Here is a 22,323-nt window from a genome sequence, read left to right on the forward strand (position 1 = left end):
GGTCTTTAAGGATTTGAGCTGGAACTGGTCTCTTTCCTGAGGACTAGTTATTACACAACTGTAAAGTGTTACATAATCTGCTAAAGGAGGGAAACAATCAATGGTCCTCCCCAGCTGTGGAATGTCTGTGAACACAAAGATGCCCAGCATGGCAAGTTATACCTAAGGATGTAACAGTGGTGCTTATAGATTAGTGGTGATGAGAAGCCATCTAATTGGACTGAAGGCTCACTTAACAACAGAGAAACTATGCCTGGTATTTAAAAAACTAGCCAAGTAAATGTACCTTCTGAATATGTACTAGGAGTAAGTAGTTCCTACAGAACTACTACGCCATTTTCCTAAATTAGTATAATTCTTAAGTGCATTCTAAATACTATTTTGTTTTGTTCAAGACAAGATTTCTCTTCCTGGAACTCTCTTTTATAGATCAGGCTGGCCTCTAACTCACGCCTCTGTCTCCCACTGCTGAGATTACAGGCATGCACCCCAAACACCTGGCCTAAAGACTTAATCTTATAGCCACATATAAGTATAGTTCATCTCTCATAAAATAAGCTTCTTTTTGCAGCAGGAGACTATTAAAGAAAGCCACAGTTGTCAAAACATGGAAGACAACGACTGTGGGGACCAATCACAAGTGATACCCTACAATACAGCGTGTGCAACTGAGACCTAGAGCACATTACGGGAAGGAGACCAGAAACATTCTAAGAGCCATAGTACCAGCAAGTCTGCTGGGAGGCTGTACCTTCTGGCTGTGACAGGGAAGTTACACCTAAGAAAGCTCAACAACACAGATGCCTAAAGAAGAACTTAACACTTACAAAGCTAGCTGACATTCCAATGTAGATGAGAAAAGTTTCATGGGCCACACCCTTACATGAAAAAGCCCAAGCAATTAACACCTCATTAGTTCTCCAGTACTGAGAGGTCAGTCCTAAAAAACTATACATGGAGGCAGGTACCACTTAAGACTCAGCAGGATACATTTCTATGGATTCACTTATATGTATATATAATAACTATGGTTAAAAAAGAGGAGGCCTGCCTCCTGTGAGGCTCTGCCAGTACCTGGCAAATACAGAAGTGGACGCTCATAGTCATCCATTGGACGGACAACAGGGTCCCCAATGGAGGAGCTAGAGAAAGTACCCTAGGAGCTGAAGTGGTCTGGAGCCCTATAGGAGGAACAGCAATATGAACTAATCAGTACCCCCAGAGCTCCCTGGGACTAAACCACCAATCAAAGAAAACACATGGTGGAACTCATGACTCTAGCTGCATATGTAACTGAGGATGGTCTAGTCGGCTATCAATGGGAGGAGAGACCCTTGGTCTTGTAAAGATTCTAGGCCCCAGTACAGGGGAATGCTAGGGACAGAAGTGGGAGTAGGTGAGTTGGGGAGCAGGAGGAGGGGAGAGGGGATAGGGGATTTTTGGAAAGGAAACTAGGAAAGGGGATAGCATTTGAAATGTAAATAAAGAAAATATCTAATAAAAAAAAAAAGTTTAAACAAAAAAAAGAGGAGGCCACAAAATGGGAGAGCATAACTCAGAAAGAGGAGGAGAGGGAAGGGAGATAATTAAATTTTAAATATGATATCCTCTATAAAAACATCCGATTTAGTCTGAATATGTGTTAAACTAGATGGCACAGGGTGTCCCAAGCCATAATGACAATTTAGGCCAGAGGAACAAACCAAAACCAACAAAACATGGTGTTCTAAGTCCACAGCAGGGCCAAATGAGGTGTGCCAAATCAACAAAGGCAGTTCTCCCACAACTGCCAATAATGGTTCGGTACTAACAATGATAGGTTACAGAAGTGAGAAGAAGGGTCAGCAGTAAAGATGTTTGCCATGAAGTAAGTCCACCCACAAAACTTTCAACCCAAAATTTGTCCTGTCTTAAAAAAAAAAAAAAAAAAAAAAAAGGCAGGGACAAAGCTTGAGCAGAGACTAAAGGAATGGTCAACCAATAACCGGCCCAACTTGAGGCCAATCCTGACACCAATCCCTGACACTATTAATGATACTCTGTTATGCTTACAGATAGGAACCTAGAATAACTGTCCTCTGAGAGGTTCTACCCAGCAGCTGACTGAAACAAATACAGATATCCACAGACAGATATTGGATGGAGGTCAGGAACCCTTATGAAAGAGTTGGAGGAAGGACTGAAGGCCCTGAGTGGATGGGAAGACCCCGCAGGAAGACAAACAGAATCAACTAACCTGGACCCCTAAGAGACTGACCCACCAACCAAAGAGCACACAGGGACTGGACTGAATCCCCAGCACATATGTAGCAGAGGGCTGCCTCTTCCTGCCTCAGTGAGAGAGGATGATTCTGCTGAGACTTGATGTGCCATGGTGAGGTGATATCTGGGGTATGGCACCCTCTCAGAGGTGAAGAGGAGGGGGGAGGGGGGAGGGACTCTGTGAGGGGAAAACTGGGATGGGGGACAGCATTTGAGATGTAAATAAATAAGACCCAAGAGTCAGTCAGGACCCACACTGAGAAGCAGAGAAAAAACTCCCAGTAACTTCCAAATGTGTACTGCGAAATACTTGCACACGCACACACATATGGTAAATAAATGTGAAAAAAGTTTACCAAAAAAGTGCAACTGTTTTGTCTAGGTGTTTTTAATATATTATATATATTAAATAATATATATTATAATGAAAAAATTATTTAAAATAGCCTTAAATAGCATGCTGCTATGACGGAAAAGTGTCAGGATGATAATGATATAACCCTGAGGATTTATTAAAGCCCACCAGACTATAAGGAGGAACAGGCATATTAATTAGCAGGGGGAGGAAGAAGTATCAGCATTTAATGCTTAGCAACAAATCATTATATATGCTATTTCTAGTATCCATCCTGTTTTATGAAAAGATGCTCTGTGAAATGAGAGAAGCCTAGGAGAAAATATAGGCATAGATTAAATATACACAGATGTCTACATATTCAAATTAAAAATAAATTTTAAATCTTGGAGGGAATAAATCAACTATTCCATTGAGATTATATGGGATTATGCTCTTATTCTTTTTGATATCTCTGTAGTACAAATATACTGCTTTTTACCAGATTTAATAGTAAAACTACATAGTAAATAAAAGTGTTCCTCCCTTAGTGGTAGTAGGGAAAATCAAATCTTGTAAACTCTGGCCTTCCATATGCCCACAAGGCAATAAAATGCCAATACACATGAAGAACTATTCTTTATCAGGGCACACTCTGGGAACCACAACAAAAAACTTGTCAGGAACTGACACACTGTGATTTGAATCCAAGAAATGTCATTGTGGCTACACTACACTTATATTTCAGTGGGGCAGAGATAACAATGTTGTGGTCACAGCAGGAGTCACAGGACATATGCTAACCTGACCAGTGCTGGTGAGAATAAATTAGTTCTGATACATTTTGTGGAGTGGAAATGTAACATCAAAGTTCACAAATGACTGAAATTTGGTCTTCAAAACTAAATACAGGATGTCTACTAAGTGAATGAACACATACAAAGTGAAAAGCCATTTTGATGAAATTGAAAAAAGTAAATAAAACAATGACTTGACACCCAATCCCCTAAAAGGTCAGATCGGGTAGGAAAATGAAGAACTAATACAGTTTTAGAACCCATTGATTTTGATGTGCCTATGGCATGTTTGAGAAGACATGTCTCCAGCAAGTAACTGAAAACAGATATCTGTCAGGGAACCGACTATAGCACAGAGTCATCAACAAGTGAGAGCTGGAAGATGTTAATGAATCAGTGCCAGAGTTACACCAGCAGTATTACTGGGCCTTACAGTAAGGGTCCAAGAAAAAGAACAATAAATAGTGAATGCAACTGTCCTTGCTATCATCTGCACAGGGTAAGAGCCACCTTACTAGAGAGGGAGGAAGCCAGGTGGTATAAAGAGGGGTGAAGTGAGAGCCTCGGGTCCATGTGTCTGCTGGTAGTGTCTGGCCCTGCACTTGGACTCAGCATCTACCTGCTCCTGTTCTGGTTTTATTACCTTCACTTTTTAATTACGTGCATATCTGTGTGATGAATGTCTTGTGCATGAATTGTTGAAGTCTTTCTCCTTAGAACTGACTTTGCCCTTCTAAGTAGATTCCCTCTGTGAGAGTCCATATATTTTCTGGTGTCACCATCACGTTCCAAAGAATTGCCCGACCACTCCTTTGGCCTACGCTGTGCTGACTGCTAGATCTATAAATTGAGGTAGTGTAATTCTTCCAATTTTGGTCAACCTTTCCAAACTACACAGTTTGTTTTCCCTTATGTATATATTTTGAATCTGTCTCTACTCACAAAAGGTTTTGGCTAGTATTGCAAGAAATGTTAGAGTAAAATCATGTCACCACTACATGACATCTCCTAATGTGCCAACACACAACTCTGCTTTCTTATTTAACTCTCCTTCCCTTCCTTTCTCCAGCTTTGCTCTTCAGATACCCTAGGACATTCTGTTATACACACACTTAAATATCTCCTGAGATTGTGATTTTATCAATTCTAGTTCCTAATTAGCCATCAATTTATAGAAACGTTTGTTTTATTTTGCTTTCTTTTGTTTTGAAGACAAGGTCACTATGGAGAGAGTTTGCCTTGAACTCATGGTCTTCCATGAGTGTGAGAATTGCATATACAAGGTGAAATGAACATTTTATATATTCACCTTGTACTCAGAAAATTTACGAATATTACTATTGAAAGATTCCATGAGATATGCTCTATAAACCATAATGTCATTTGAAAATAAAAAATTTTAATTACTTCTTTTTACCTTACTGTATTGACTAACCACTGTGTTCAACAAGCATACACTGCATGAGTCATTTCAGCAAAATCACCTATTATATTTCTCAGGACATCTCTCCATCATTCAGCAACATATAACTTCATGTTGAGTAAGAATGGTGAAGGTTGCCAGGTGTGGTGGCACAAGCCTTTAATCCCAGCACTCGGGAGGCAGAGGCAGGTGGATTTCTGAGTTCGAGGCCAGCCTGGTCTACAGAGTGAGTTCCAGGACAGCCAGGGCTACACAGAGAAACCCTGTCTCGAAAAACCAAAAAAAAAAAAAAAAAAAAAAGAAAGAATGGTAAAGGTCCATCCATTCAGTCATTGTCAAATTAGCATATTCTTAATATAACAGGTGCTTAAAAACTGCTTTTGCTGAAAACTTCTGACTTTTTAGTTAGGCCCACAAGGCAACTAAAAGCAGAAGGAAAGGCTGGCATTTCTACCCCCAATTTGTGTCTGTCTTCCTTATTTTAAACCAGACCACTCCTTGACTCTACAGACATGACTATCACTTAGGGATAGAAATGACACCAGCCAAGGTGGGATCTTCCTTACCTGTCCCATAAGTCGCATGGGAAGGCCTACCTATAACCTGGAAGCCATGCTAGAGCTGGCAGCAGGCTAAGCCTTCTCTATGGGAGCCCCGTAACTCTGGGGTGATGCCTGTTCACTTGGCTCTTTGAACTGATGTGTACTTTGGCTCTTTCCTTTTGTCTTCACAGACTTGGAAGAGCCTCAGTCTTCCTGGCAGCCTCTTTGTTGTCAAACCTCACTATAGTTTTGGAAGTCCCAGGATAATGCCAGAAGGAGGTAACATTTACAGGAGATGCAAAGCTCTCAAAATTGTGCACAGCCCCTTCATCACTGCCCTCGGGTTGAGCCTCTTGTAAGCTTCTCATCTGTCCTCCTTTTCATTTGTGGTGTTTCATTTGTATGTGTATGCATATTAAACCCTGCCTTCATGTCAGTGTGTGTTTGTGTGTGTGTGTGTGTGTGTGTGTGTGTGTGTGTTTGCGGAGGGGCAGTTTGCATGTGTATCCTTTATGATACTTCCAAGTGCTGGGATTTACAGAAATTTACCTCTATGCCCAACATCCCTAGGTATTTATTTACTCTGAAATCTACCAAGCCAACCTAAGCTAATCTTTGGTTATCTGTTAAATTTTAACTTATTCATATTATTTTATTCAAATTTTTTAAACTTTTAATGCAATTGTGTAAAGACAAACAAATAAAAAGAAAATAGGGGAACTGGACTATAGACAGGATGGAAGAATGGGAAACATACTTACAGGACATGAAGGAAACAATGGAAAGTCTAAGCTAGTGTGTAACTGAGTCAGTCCTGAGAAGAGAGACAGACAGAGAGCAGATGCTAGAAGCGATAGGAACTAAGCATGCTCATCCACTTGGGCCAGCATCATGTTCATCCTCTGTGGCCTTTGTTATATGTCACAGTCTATATGCCCCATGCTTAAAGGTTGGGTTATATATGATTAGATTATCACTTTTAACCCTAATTAAAGACATTCAGTCCACTTACATATTGAGTAATTACTGACATGTATGAGATTGAATATTTTTTTCAAAAGATCTTTTTTCCTTTATATATTTTTTCTTTTGCCTTTCTTTAGAATGTTTTTTAAAACTTTTTAAAAATGTTTAGTGTGTGTGTGTGTGTGTGTGTGTGTGTGTGTTAGTATATTCCACAGGATGATTATCAAGTTCAGAGGACAATTATCTCCTTCTAGAATGTGCTTTCTGAACAACAGAGTGCATGTTGTCAGGCAGGGTGTCAAGCATCTTTACTACCTTGGGCCATATCACTGGCCCTGGGTGATTCTTATTTTAATACAGTTCATCACTATTAAAATTGAAAATTGTATCTTGTTATTTAATTAACATGTAGGCTTAAATTAGCAGTGATTAGCTTTGTGAATACTGAGACCACAGCAAACACAATTCCCTTGCCTTCCTCTCGACACTCACAGGCGCAGTGATGTAACAAAAGGAAAAAGAAGATAAGATCTATTAGACCGAGTAAGTAGAGGGGGTCAACAGTAGGCTCCAGTACAACAGTCTTAGAACACTCAGTGGGAAGACTCTGAAAGAAGATCTTCACTCAGCCTTCTCCCTGCCTCACAGTGCACAACAGCACACTGTGCTGAAAGCTAGACTTGCTAGAGAACTCAACTTCGAACAGAACTGAGGTAGATACTGAAAACAAGGTGACTAACAGTGGCTGGCTATGCTTTATTGATTGGCCACTACTTATTCTCACATACATATCCATAGCTACACCAGAATTTGTGCTTTGTAAAAGGACCAGCATGGTATCTACTAAATAAAAATTATTATCTATTCAAGGGAAACTCCAATTCCTGTGTAGGTGTTAGACAACACTCCACTAAAACAGTCCCACAAACTGGACAGTATCTCAACAATATAAAACAAAGATGATTAGAGAACTGAATTGCCAGAAAGACTTTAAAGTACTTTTGTTTTAAAAAAAATCTTCAAAGATTGAGGAGAGGAATCAAAGTGGATACAGAATTTAAATCTAAGCCAAAGAAAATAATTTTATGAAATCAATTCAAAACACAGACTAGAGTGTCTGGAGAGTTAGCTCAGCAGTTAAAAGCACTTCCCGGTCTTCCAGAGGACTCAATTCCCAGCACCTCCATGGTGGCTCACAACCATCCCTAACTCCAGTTACGGGGATACAACACCCTTTTCTGTCTTCCAAGGGCTGCAGACACACACGTTACACAGACATACATGTGGGCAAAATACACATAAAGACAGAAATGAAAACATACACAAGTCTTCACAATAGACAAAATCATCAGTATCTTCCAGCCTTTTATACTATTCCAAGCAAGATCAATTAATGTTTAGACCATCATGGAATCTCAGGGGTATACCCAACAGAGAAGCATTAGAGGCTTTTGTTTTGGGGTCTGAAGAAATAGCACTCCTTCAAAAAAGTGCTTATAAACTGAGATTCCCAGCAAACCCAGCCCTTTGGAGGCAGACAGAAGGATCTCTGGAGCTCAGTAGCTGACTCCCTCCGCAACCAAATGCAGTAGCGGGGAGGAGGGGGGGGAGACAAGACCAGCACAGACACAAACACATACGCACACCACACACAAGGCCTTTGTTTCAAACCCACTGGAAAGAATCCCCGAAAAACTTAGTCCCTTGACACTCCTTCTCCCCACCCCTGCCTTGTTTTGTTCTTATTTTTGTTTTGTTTTGCTTTGGGTTTTGTATTTGGGGGGGGGGGGGTGTTTTTTTCAGGACAGGGTTTCTCTGTGTAGCCCTGGCTGTCCTGGAACTCACTTTGTAGACCAGGCTGCTCTCAAACTCAAGAGCTCTTTCTGCCTCTGCCTCTGCCTCTGCCTCTGCCTCTGCCTCTGCCTCTGCCTCTGCCTCTGCCTCTGCCTCCCATGAGCTGGGATTTAAGGCATGTGACACCATGCCAAGCTCCCCTACCTGTTTTTTTCTAATATTTTAAGTTTAAAAACTGAAAGAGAGCTGAGAGAGTATCTGGTAAGAACTCAGTCTTTTGCTTGATTTTACAGCAACGCAGGTATATAGCAGAGGTGATACCATACAAAATGGGCCCCTTCATCACAGTACTTCCTGGCACCTTGTTAATGGACATATTCAATAAATGACATTCACGTGAAGCACACCACCACTTTGCCTGGGGTCTTCAATGTGCTCATAGGAGAAAGACAGCTCCTTTGCATATAAACAACCTCTCCAACAGCTTTTATCTAACCCACCAGCTACAGTCTAGCAGCTTTATTTAGTCCACAGCTACCCCAGACTAACAAGCTGTGTTGCTAAATCCCATGTAGATACCTGTGGTGGCTCAGAAGCAAGCTCTGTCATCTGGTCTGTACTGACCCTGTCATCTCTTCCACTACAAAGCAGTCAAAGCCAAACCCACAACTTCTAAATTCGTCACTTCCATGCTCAGTTTTAGTAATGCTATTTCCTGATGTTCATGATACAAAGCCAAAAACTGAGACAGCACCTTTCCAAACCACCTTCTGGCTCCAGGAGTTTCTTAGTTTACCCTCATACCAATGAATCCATTCCAAGAAAGCAAGTCTAACAATACTGTCTAGTCATCAAGAGTCAGCTTTCCCACTCGAGTGGGTTAGCAGTCATGGCTCCAAATGACTGAAATCTCATCAGTCATCAGGATCAGCCCCAGAACTCTCCATGGCTTCCATTACAGAAAACAACACTTCATGGAGAGTATGTTCAATTTCCCTCTATTCAGGTTATACTCTAGTGAGCTATAGACACAGGAATAGGATATTCTGCCCTTTCTAAATCGAAATCCTTTCCCCTTTAGTAACAGATAACAGTGATGCTATAATTTTATAAGACAAGTGACTTGGAAGTCATCTAAGAATCAAAGGTGTGGAGAGCCTTTGGGGGCCGCTTGGTAGGAATCTGACTTTGGCCAAGGACAAGGAAATGGGCTTCGGGCAGGAATCTGACATTAGGCCAAGACAAAGAAGTAAGCTCAGGCAAGAATCTGACATTAGGGCATGACAAAGAAATATGTTCAGGCAGGAATCTGAAGTTAGGGCATGACAAGGAAGTAAGTTCAGGCAAGAATCTGATTTTAGAGTAGAACAAAGAAGTGGGCTTCAGGCATGAATGTGACTTTGGGCAGGGATGGGGAAGTAGGCTCAGTTATCTTGATCATCCTGATAAGCCCTGAGAAACATTTATCTTGGGAGCGGACTTTGTTTATTGTCTTGCTCCTTCCTTGACTACTAGGTGTTTGCTGTTCCTCACTGTACCACTCACCCCTAATACTTGCATATAATTAAAATGGTATAAAAGCAGATTGGGGAAAAATAAACCTGCCTCAGCCTCAGAACTGCTTGGGGTCATGCTACAACCTCATCTAACTGTCTTTTCTCTTTTTAATCCTCACTCCAGCACTGGAGAACCTGCTGACTGAGCAGGCTTGGTCACAAAGGTATTTATCTCCTCCACCTTTTCAGCCTCTCTTTATAAAACACATGTCTTAGTGAGTCAGGGTTGACATACCAAATGCTTGCAGAAAGGAGCCTAGCATAACTGTCCTCTGAGAGGCTCTATCCAAGGAAAGGAAAGGAAAGGAAAGGAAAGGAAAGGAAAAAGGAAAAAGGAAAAAGGGAAAAGGGAAAAGGGAAAAGGGAAAAGGGAAAAGGGAAAAGGGAAAAGGGGAAAGGGGAAAGGGGAAAGGGGAAAGGGGAAAGGGGAANAAGGGGAAAGGGGAAAGGGGAAAGGGGAAAGGGGAAAGGGGAAAGGGAAAGGGAAGGGGAAGGAAAGGAAAGGAAAGAAGGAAAAAGGAAAAGGGAAAAGGGTAAAAACGGGAAAAAAACGGGAAAAGGGAAAAAAAGGGAAAAGGGAAAAAGGAAGAAAGGAGGAAAGATGCTCTGCAAGCCACCTTTCAACCTCTGCTTCCCTCCGACCCAAGGCGAGGTGCTCAGTTCACAAGTCTAAAATCAGGCTGACTCAACCAAGAAAGTGACAAAAGACTAAAGTAATGCCTCCTAAATGTCCCTAGAAATGGAAGCCTGTGGAAGCAATCGGTCCTGGCATTTGCTAGAAGAAACAAAGGAGAGCCTGGCTGGACTGTTTTAAATATATAAACTGCTCATTCAGAATAGAACAGCAATTTTACAGCTCTTAAAGCCATCCTATTAGTGAAAAGCAGTTAGCTTTACAGATACAGTGTCCTCTTGAACAAATCTTTAATACCTATCTAATCTAATTTAGAGAAGTTCACTCAGTCTTATTAATCATGCATCTTTGTTAGGGAGACAGCTACCTAACAGGACACTGCTTTTTATTAACAAATTACTTTTAAGTTCACCTTTTTCTGATACATAGCCTTTCACCTAGATGTTTAAATATTATATCAACTCTTCATTTATGAAAAAAAAAACAAATATTCCAAAACCTACTGTGCTCAATATCATAGATACATAAGAAGTGTATATCAAAATTTAACATAAAAATATTTATAAACTATTTACTACTATATTGATCTCACTGCCTTTAAAACATGATCTGTAAATATCTGCAAGCTCAGCTTGGAACATCAGGTTTTCCCTGCCTTCCTAGCTCATTTTCCAGCTTCATCCCTTGCTGTTCTCCATCTCACACTCATACTCATCAGGACTTGATACCCACACCACTGCACACACTCTCCAGATGCTAACATGTTCATCTTCAGGGTTTACTTGGCCAACAGATCCACTTTGTGTATATAGTCTTCAGAACTTCAGTTTAATGTCACTTCCTTTTTAAAACAAATGTGCTCGCTTGCGCTCTCTCTCTCTCTCTCTCTCTCTCTCTCTTTCTCTCTCTCTCTCTCCCTCCCTCCCCTCCTCCCTCTCTCCTCTCTCTCCCCTCACCCCCTACAGCCTTCTCTTCCCCCTCAACACAGTCACATCTTCCATCTGTTACATGAAACAGGCAAACTAATAACACATGGCTTTTAAATCCACACTATAATCATGTTTATACAGTACCAGATCTGAAGTTATTAGGATAAATACAACTTTACCCACCAAATGCTTCAGTTCAACAGTACTGCTGTAACATAGTAGAAACTCAAAAATTAACTACTGAATTAAGCTTCAGATTGCAATATAACTAATGTATTACAGTATCCATTAATGTTAAATGAAAATATAATTACGTTTAAAGGGTCAAAACAACTATATTACTAAATTTAAGCTTATTCAAAACTTAGTGGGACAGGAAAGAACTTTTGCTGATAATTCAACATGGAAAAACATCTGCTAAGAGAAACATGTTTCCTCTTCTCCTTGTATCCCATATCTATAGCAACTACACTGAGCAGTTCACTCTCTTCTCTCAAGTTCTGTGCTTCTGTACCAGGAAACAGTTGGAGAGATGAAGATGAGTCTGAAGTTCCCGGTTACCTATTTTAAGGCCGTCTCAGTGTTCTGTAAGCTGTCCCTCACCTGACATCTACAAGGACACAGCACTTTAGGTAGCTGCAGCTTGCAATTATGACACGTGGTGTCTTAGAGACTCACTTTCTAAAGTGACTATGTCACAATATACATGGAAAACACTCCAGCAACAAACAGTAGCTGCAGTTTAGGGGTTTCTATTTATTTTTTAATTGGATGACAATATTTGATGGGCCTTTTATGGCATTTATTTCAATAAACATGTATTGAGACCTTAGAGCCTAAAACCTAAATGAGCAATGAGAAACAATAATACTAACCATACTCAAGGCAAAAATTAGGAAGTAGAGAGCCAAAATGAGCAGGCTGACCAGTCAGACAACCTCAAAAGCCTATGAACACAAGGATAAAGGCTATACTACACTGACACAAAGGAATGGGATGCAATCAGAATGGACAAGGGCTGGGAATACAGCTCAGGGTAGAATGTTTACTTCATCATGGAGGAGGGGCACACATGGACAGACAATAATACAAAAAAACCTCCAACTCATTAAAAGCTAGACATAAAATATGTGCTTGGCTCCATTTATATACAGTTTAAAAACAGAACAACTGATCCAGAGTAACAGAAGACGCTCTAGTATCTCTTCCTCTGTCTTTTGCTAAGAAGTAACCTTTCTTTGGAATAAGAGGATCAATGAAAGGAACAGAGGGGAATTTTCTGAAGTGATTGAAATATTCCCCATAACAACCTAGACAACTCCATCAAAATGTCTTGGGATGTTTGTAAATTCATGTACTGTACTGAATGTAAATGATATACAACAAACACTACTAAGCAGATAAACAGCTGAGACTAGCTAGTAACTTTAAAGGTGCCAGGCTCAAAGCTCTGTTTATCCTTGACAAGAGAACCTGTGCATGTCTTTAACACTCCGGTCTTTCAAAAACAAAGCCTTGCTCTAAAAGCTGTATCAGCTGCAGGAAATAGAGGCTCACTGCAGGGTGCTGCACAGTGCTGGAGTACTTACCCAGTATGCACAAGACCCTGGGCTAAATTCACAACAGGAAGGCTAGGGAGGAGGTTCATCTAAACTGCATCAGCAGTGACAACTGATGCACAATCTAGAGCAATTCCCTTATATGAACCCAGACTGGAATTATCAGTTGTAATGCCCAAGAAAAGGGATAGCACACTAACGTTCATTTGCAGTTAAGTTACATATATTAGTGAGAATTATTTTAGCAAAGAAAAAAATGGGAAAAAAAGAAAAGGAAGACAGTTTAAGTAAAAATGGTAAGATGTCAAAGTGAAATACATCAAAAATGCAAGTACAAATGAACTCCTTAGTTAAAAAAGACCAAAATAAATAAATAAATAAATAAATTATGTGCTAAAAATCAAGTGAGCTTACTGTAAAGGGAAGAAAACTATACAAATAAAATTGGCAAAGTATACTGATATCTAGGTTAAAAAAGGGTGACAAATTCATCAGTGGAAACAGAACAGCTCAATGCAGACCAGTGAGGTGATGTGTCATGAAAACAAAGCAAGCTGGAAATATTCAAAGGAAAACATGTGTACTTCCATCAAAACTCCCAAAGAGGATCTTAACATGTTCTTGTCAGTAAGCCCATCCCTTCTCGGACCTTGCCTTTCCCTTGGATCAGAAGAGCACAGTATCAAAGCTGGGCGTGGAGGTGTGTACCTTCACTCAGCACCTGGGAGGCGAAAGCAAGCGCATCTCTGAGTCTGGTCTACATAGCGACTTACAGGACAAGCAGCCTAACTCAAAAAGCAACAAAGGAAAAAAAAAAAAAAAATCAGCAGCCACTATCTTGTTCTAAAGTACAGAGTGAAGACTGGTTGCTTCCCATCTGCTATACTCAAGCATATTAATCAAGGAATATACTCAAAGATTTTAACACCATGGTCACCCATGTATATTCTAAACTCAGTAGAGGAGGCCTTTTGTCAGTTATAATCTCTAAAAATAGCAAGTTCTAAGTGGCTTACTGGTGCCATCTACTGGACAAAATGTTGATATGCACTTCAATTATACATTTCAAAATTCTACTAATAAAGAACATAGTCTAGTCTTAAACTGTAACCTTGTTCTGATCAGATGAAGATATTCCACAAACGGCACATACCTATGTCTGTGAAACTTAAAAGCCTTTCATAGTAGTATCTGGTTTCTCCATGCCACAGGCTTATATGGATATAGAAAGCTTTGCTGCCTGAAAGCCAGTTAGAATGTTATATATTTATAAACCAATTTGATTTATGAGTTATTTCTATTCTATAACCTAAACCTGAGCCATTTTAACTACATCAGTTGCATTTTATTAGTGTGTCTGTATCTAAGTTACTTGTAATGTTTTATGAAAGAACTATGCATTACTATGTGGTGGCACTTGTACTTCCTTCTCTCCAGACACAGGAAGATTATTTTCCTATCCCCTTAGTGCTTATGTGGGACCACAGACAAACTGATTATCAAGTTGTGAATGAAAACTCCAGTGCCGCTTGCAGGCCAAATTAGATACTGCAAGGGTGTGACTGGCAGTCCTGTCTCCTTCTATCTTGGTAATAAGGGCTTCGAAGACAAGATCAAACCGAAGGCCACAAAGCAGCTTAGGTCACTCTAGGCAGCTGTCCTAGAGAGTCGCCCAGACCTACAAGAGACTTTGTTAAGAATAAAAGCCAAAACCTCCCATTGTACTAAAGGCAGACTGAACTGGTGACAGAATGGTAGTACATCAGCACAGCCTACCTATGATACTTGGTCCTGGAGCAACTGGTCCATTAATCCACCACTCTTTCTGTAGGAAGCGCACATTAAGCACCATCCCTGACACCCCCTTCACTAAGGGGTACTTCTCAATATGGCAATGAAAAGTATTATGGATGCCATGTTCTTAGCTTAACTTAACCAATACAGTAAGCACAAACGCCTTTATAATAAATTATATATGTGTGTGTTTGTATGTGTCTATATGAAGAAATAAAAAGAAATCCCCCAAAGATACACAAATCCATACATACTATGCTGTTCATTTCAGAGGACTCATAGCTGCCGACAGGATGGACACTCCCAATGGGTTCCAGGCCCTCTTCATCCCACATGTACGTTCCATCAGAGCTATCAGATGGAGAGAGTTCAAATGAAGACCCAGCTCTGTAATCCGTATCCGGTGAAATCAAGTTGTTTCCAGATGTATGCTTTGTACATTCACTCCTGTCTTCAAATGATTTTAAAAGAAAGAAAAAAGCGTGAATTTATAAATCACAGTCATTCCTCATTTCTAAAATATAAGCTCTAGAATAATCCAATCTATTATAACAGCATTTGGTTCAAAAACTATACTGTAGCATTTTCCTAAATCCTAAATAAACCTGGGGGGAGGGGAAGCAAAGTTTTCAAAATAAGCCACTAAAACATTTTGTAGTAAACATGTTTTACATCTTCACATTCCTTTACTATTTCTTAAGGTATTTCATTTCAACCACAGCTCAGGACTGCTCTCTGCAGACTACTTAACCTCACAGATATGTCCTTAAAAGACAACTTGTTCTAGGCATCTTCCAGTTTATAATACCTGAAGACAGTTTAGTACATCACTATGTGTGAGCCGGTCCCTTGACTAGACATGCCTTTGTGCACTCCCTTTGGGCTTCTTTTTCTGGGTAGATGAACAAATAATATTCATCCTGAACTAAGTTCCAATATAGCCAGTCTAAGAAGAAATGTTTAATAGGCATTCATTCTCCTCAATAACATAAGTAAATGGTGCTTCAGTGAAGTCTCACATAAGGACCGCTAAACAAAAATGTTCCCTAGGATAGAAAGCTTTCAACTAAACATGCGCGTGTTACCTGACTGATGTTTGATATAGCTTTACTCTTCGTAGACTGCAGTGATGGCTATGGCGAATGGTGTGCTTTAGTGTTTGGTGACAAGCCACTCCCAGGCAGAGTGGGGAAAACTGTCTGGAAACCATGGCCAATGCAGGACCTGGTATGTATAAGACAGCTCCCAAAAAGGCAAAGTATAAAGAGTTTAACTGATTCTATCCTAGAAAATAACACAAGATAGAAACAAGCTGCAAGGTAGCTGTTCTGCTGGGCTCTCATCCAGATTGAGCCGCCTCAAACAGCATCTTGCAGTCCATCAAAGGCAATGCTAAATGTTAGTTCTATTGTAATCACCAGGGAAAGCACGTAAGTTAAGGATATTCATATTTACCAGAGACACTTATATCTATCCATTCATCAGCTTTACTGAAGATCTGTTCACTTTCCTTAGGAGAATCAAATATATCCTTTGATGGTCTGTTTTCATGCTTTTCTTCTTTGAGAGTAATTTCCTCTGGAGTTATTCTAGTTCTGTTGGAGTCCTCTAAGTCTATAAAATCATCGCTAAAATCTTCGCTCAAATCATTCTTATCAGAAGATGACAAGGACGACAAGGAAATATCATCCACATCGTCACTCAGGTACCTAATTTTAGAATCGTGCTTCATAGTCTGGTCATTGTCTCTTCGGTAACTTTCATTTTCAATTAGCTCCTGGTCCTTACCAAGAGAGCTGTCCTGGGCCAAAACCATACCTTCTTCTTCTACGCACATGTCAGCAGGTGGATTTTTATTACTATCAACTGTCATAGGCCCAGAAAACGGAGGTCGGCTAGACTTCAGTAGAGAGGGATGACCCATCCTATAAACCAAAGTAGATGATCCACCTGGGCCATTGGATAAAGCCAGTTTCTTTCCAGCAGCAGCAGCAGCATAAGGCCTATTAAAACCAAACCCCAAGTGCTCGTTCCCATTGAGTACTTCTGACTGCCGAGAACTTCTTGTTAGCATACCTGACCGGAGAGGCACTCGAACGGGGAGCTGTTGGTTCTGATAAGGCTTTGTAAGGTCTACAGCTCTGTTGAAGGAATGTGATCTGGTGATAGATGAAGGTGGAAGGAAGGAATTCTGCATGGAATGTGAAAAACTTTGTGACCTTACCATTTTTTCACAAGTAATAGATTTAGCATTGTCTGGGGACTGTGCTAAGCTTTCTCCAGAACTACTTCTGCTGGCACAGGAGTTCACTCTTGGCTTCTGCACATTACCAGGGGATCGGTTCCCATAAAATGCATTCAAATGTGACTTTGCATTGACCGAAGAATATGAAGTCCTTCCTAGTAATGTGCCTTTGGTAAATTTACCCAAATTAGACGGTCCAGAAAAAGATTTTTGACTTAACTCCTCTGCCGATGACACAAACATGGTTGATGGTCTTGCTAACTTGGATGTGAACAAGGAAGCACTTTTCAAACCTCCCTTTATCCCATGCCCATCCAGCGTTCCTGGAGCAGGCGCATATTGTTCAGGATCAATTAGTTTATCATGTGTACTTTGAATATTATTAAGTTCTGCTGTATTTTGTGAACCAAGTTGATATTTATTTGTTTTTCTCCAATTAAATGAATGGGACAATGAACAATCAGAGCCATTATTTTTTATGTAACTTTTGACATTACTACTCTTGGAGGTCCCTAATAAAGTCACAGTGGTCCCATTTGGCATCGGCTGCAATGTACTTCTCACAGATTTCATTCCATATTTCGGCAGCTTGGAACCCAAAAATGTCTTGATTTGTGTTTTTTCTTCCATGGGCTATAAGGTGCATTGGTTCTTAAAACTTGACAGAATCTGAAGGAAGAAAAAGATTAACATTTCTAAATAAGTTTAATAATGTGAAATATATTAATTACATGCAGACAATTATCCATGAGTCCTATGCAAAATAAGCAAAATGTAAAGTTAATCTTGACATTTTGAATAAACATAGTACATGAAAACTGAAAAATAGACTGTTTTGTGGACCTGTGCTTAGAGATGACTGCTTTAAGCCATTAATGAATGTATCAAAAGGATTGCAAATTCAAATTAGATTCTGCAGTGATGTCAAGATCAAGCAGCTTTGCCCCTCATATTAAAGGGAAGAATAGCAATACCCATGCAGACAACTGCTGTTCCCATATTTGATAGTGACCTTCACCATAAAACATACTTCTATACCCATAAGTACTTTTAAAATAGCTATAAGAAAACTGGTAACAATAGCATACATATGTAAAGGTCAATTTCCAATTGCTAACTATCAAATAATAAAGATTCCATCCCCTAGTATCAGGAGAAAGACTAAAACATCTTCTGCCTGCAGAAGTAGACTGAGGAGATAATCTAGTCTTTTACTTCCCCATGCCTTACTTTCCTGTTTAAAACAAGCATGATACATATTATTCACCAGCACCCACTAAAGAGAAGTTCAAAAGCCAGTCACACTGTCACTACAAACTGCTTCAGGGTCTGGAAGTAGAAAGAAGGAAAAAAAATGTTTGGAACTGAATGTATATATTCCTACAGTAGTATGTATGGAATTTTAAATGTACAAAAAACTGCAGAACAAATGGTGCCAATCATCTTGAACTGTGGTCTTAGAATGAAATTATTTTGATATCTCACATAAATTTCCTAAATCTGCCCATCTTTGTAAGCCCTGCTATCTCACTGGTAGGTAAATTGCCTTCCGTCTGAATGCTCAAGAAACTTCTACTACATTTGCTGTGGCTTTGAAATAAACAAGCACTGTGATTCTGCCGCACTTCAGTGACCACGCTACCTCTGATGCACTCCACCTGATATGCACTTAAAGGCGCAATCACTAACAATTTGACTTTTCAAAGGTCATATTGGCTACATCATCTAATGATGTGATCTGTGAGTTACTCTAATAAATACTATTTATGGGTTTTAATGGGGAACTGAGAATGAATGGCACAGAGCTGGAAATGTTTATAATTCCCTGAGTTCATTCCTATTATATATATTTTTAAGTTATGACATAATTACTGAATTGGCATGGCACACTTGAAAGAATTTTCTAAACGATGTAAGATCTTTTTTAAAGACTAGTAAATCAGTTTCTCAGTTAAAAAGGAATCTATATCTAGATAAGAACTGGAAAATAGGAACCAATATTATTGAGCATATACACAAGTAGTGCCATGTTTATTACATTATCATTAATTAACTAACCTCCATAATTATACAGCAGTAGACTTTTCCCATCTCCCATAGCTAAATCAAGATTTTGAAAACTAAAATACTGTCCATGAATCATCAGAAATGATTTGGGTTCTGTAGTGGCTATTCCTGGTTGTCAACTTGACTATATTTGAAATGAACTACAATCCAGAATTGGAAGGCTCACCAGTGAACCTAATCTGGAGGCTGGGAGATAGAAATTTCTGATCTGGATCTTGGTATGGAGATCTTGAGACACAGTGGTGATTGAATCCAGAAGATTAAGACAGGGAGATCTCCGAGTCCAAGATCATCTGGGATTAAAGGTGTGGTGGCACACACCTTTAAGCTGGGCTACACCTTCTGCTGGGGACCATATAAGGACATTGGGAAGAAGGGAGTCTAGCTCTAGCTCTTTCGCCTGCTTGCTGTGTGGGACTCAGCAACTGCTAGATCCTTGGACTTCCATTCACAGCTACTACTGAACCATTGTTGGGATTTGGACTGCAGACTGTAAGTCATCAATAAATTCCTTTACTATATAGAGCATATCCATAAGTTCTGTGACTCTAGAGAACCCTGACTAATACAGGTTCACATGTGATTTCAGGGTCAGTGCAGACTGCTCATGACAAAGGAATGAAATATACTGGGAGGCATACAGTCAGTGGGAACAGGCGGGAAAGGAGGAAGTGGGAGGATAAAGGTGCAGGAGGAGCATGAAGACTGTGGGGTCACGTGTTAACAAGTTCTTCTGGAAACAGTCAAACCTGCTCCTTTGCAAACTCCTTTCATATCCATTACCTTACCCGCTAAGAAGCCACCCACTCACCTTCTTTATTCAGCATTGCAAATAGCATTCCAGAAGGTTACTAACTGCTGAATTTTGGGGATTTAAATAAGCACTACTTAGTCTACGGGCAATTAACTGAACAGCAATGCTAATGACTAAACAGGCATAGCAGTCATGTCTGAAACCCATTTCCACATTCAGATTCTGCACCATAGTTTTACATAATTTGTTGATTTGTTTTTAAATTTCTATTACTCAGCTATTTCTCCTCACGTCCTCTCTGCCTAGGTTTTCCTGGCTGTCATGTGTAGCATACGCTGGCTCAAAGGCTTGACTATGGTGATTAAGTAAAAAAGGAAACCTCAAAGATTTAAAACTACATTTCACTTGAGGTGCTTTGTGGTTTTAAAAAGAACACAAAAAGTTCAATACAAATCCCCATTATTAGAACAGTTTGACCTTTCCTGTCCTATTAAAACTTAATTCTTGCCAAATGGAAGCAAGCTTGCAAAAGTTAGGCTCAGGGAATTTGTGATTTAGGACCATTCATCACCTTATCAATGTACAAAGTACACAACTTGCTGGACTTTGAACTGAGAGCAGTGAGAATACTAGCATAGGAAGTGAAATCAGAAACACTTCTGCCTGAACAATGAATCTATTTCCTTCAAATATTACCAGTGGTCAGGTATGCAAACTAACAGAGTGTGCAAATGTCATTAACATGCCAAAGGCTAGGAACAGAAGCTGGTGTCACTGATGGATCAAAGACCAAGCCTATTAATTAATACCTCTGTAGCTACCTGAGTAAGGAGGCACGCAGGCATAACAAATAAATGCAGACTTTTTAAATATTGGTATTTGTCAAATCACAACATTCAACCGCTTAACAGTGTGGTCTGTATCAGGCCTGCTAGAAGAACGGTCCCCAAATTAAATTAAATGAGCAGTAAGGTCAGGGCCACAAAAAATGTCTAAGAGACTAGTATTGTGAGTGACTTTAGCATCAATGGATTGTTACTGAATCAGTTACTGGCACATACACTGTAGATTTGATGTAGTATGCATTATTCCACTAAGCTTATTCTATATATTACACATAATCACTAAATAAGACACATTGTATAAGGATGATACGATGCAAGCCGGGCCTGGTGGTGCACGCCTTTAGTCCCACCACTCAGGAGGCAGAGGCAGGCAGATTTCTGAGTTCAAGGCCAGCCTGGTCTAAAAACTGAGTTCTAGGACAGCCAGGGCTACACAGAGAAACCCTGTCTTAAAAAAAAAAAAAAAAGGTGACCTTGATTGTCAATTTGATAAAATGTATAATCACCGAAGAGATGCACTTCTGGCACATTTGCGAGGATGTTTGCAGAAAAGATTGGCTGAGGAGCTATGGTGATTTAAATAGGTTTGGCCCCCACCAATTCATGTGTTTCCATGTTTGGCCATAGGGAGTGGCACTATTAGGAGCTTTGGCCTTATTAGAGTAGGTGTGACCTTGTTGGCTCTGTATGGGTGGGCTCTGAGGTCTCCTATGCACAAGCTCTGCCCAGTATGGAATCAGAACATCCACCTGGAACAGTCTCCTCCAGGCTGCCTTTAGATGTAGAACTCTCAGCTCCTCCAGCACTGTCTGCCTGCATGCTGCCTTCCTTCCTGCCATGATGATAATGGGCTAAACCTCTAAAACTGTAAGCCAGCCCCAATTAAATGGTTTCCTTTGTAAAAAGTTGCCTTGGACATGATGTCTCTTCACAGCAATGAAATTCTAACTAACAAAGGGGGCAAGAATCAACCTCAGGGTAAGCAGCACCTCCAGTAAGTAGCCCATCAAAGATAAAGAGAGCCAAGGAAAGAACACTGCTCCTGCCTACTCTCGCTTCTTCCTAAGCAAGTGTGTGCATCAATCACTGCTGCTATTGGCCAACATCGAATTCCAGCTTCTTCAGCCTTCCGAACTAGACCTAATAATGAGACTCCCAAAGAGCTTCCAGGTCTTCTGCACTGGACTGAACCTGCTAAACCATCCGGCTTTGTAGACTGAACAGTTACAGACTTCTAAGCCTCTCTAGCATAAAGGTAGTCACTGTTGGACTACGCAAGTCCTATCATGGGCTAATAAATCTTCTCAGAATTTATAATAAATATTTTTATTATATATATATATATATATATATATATACACACATTCCATTTCCCTAGAGAACCTTGCCAAATTCAGAGATATGCATAGAAGTTTTATTTTCAAAAAAAAAAAAAATTTTAGTAATTTTGACAGGCTCCAACACAGTAAAAACCACAGTAAAGTAAAATCAATCCTGACATCCTGTTATGAGTGAAAAGAATACACAAAGTCAACTATGAAACACCCTTGCCTATGAAACAATCTGAAGCTACTTAAGTCTCTTGACTGTTACACTTGCCAGTTTACAAGAAAGGTTAAGAACGGAAAAACTCTAAGCAACACAGGACATAACCAGTTAAATCTAGAATGTGAAAATCTTCTACATGAAAAACAACTCAGATTTTTTTTTTTCCTCAACAGACAAAGAGAAATTGCTATAAACTCAGAAAGAAACACATCAACCAAATGAAATGTCTGAAATTTTTTTTTATTTTCTTTATTTACATTTCAAATGCTATCCC

General features: G+C 39.9%; 1 protein-coding gene across 6 annotated transcripts in view; it reads right to left on the reverse strand.

Moving 5' to 3' along the window:
* The window catches only part of Ccser2 (coiled-coil serine rich protein 2), a 104,043-nt gene that overhangs the window by 58,394 nt on the left and 23,326 nt on the right, over positions 1-22,323 (reverse strand). For all 6 annotated transcript variants that reach the window (XM_029541447.1, XM_021203075.2, XM_029541450.1 and 3 more), the window contains exons 2-3: positions 16,046-17,504; positions 14,845-15,041 (exon numbers count right to left, since the gene is read on the reverse strand). In XM_029541447.1, coding sequence (XP_029397307.1) covers positions 14,845-15,041; positions 16,046-17,465 — 1,617 coding nt within the window. In that variant the 5' untranslated portion in view covers positions 17,466-17,504. The remainder of the gene's footprint in view (positions 1-14,844; positions 15,042-16,045; positions 17,505-22,323) is intronic.

Source organism: Mus pahari, chromosome 8 (assembly GCF_900095145.1).
Source record: "Mus pahari chromosome 8, PAHARI_EIJ_v1.1, whole genome shotgun sequence".
Taxonomy (NCBI): Eukaryota; Metazoa; Chordata; class Mammalia; order Rodentia; family Muridae; genus Mus; species Mus pahari.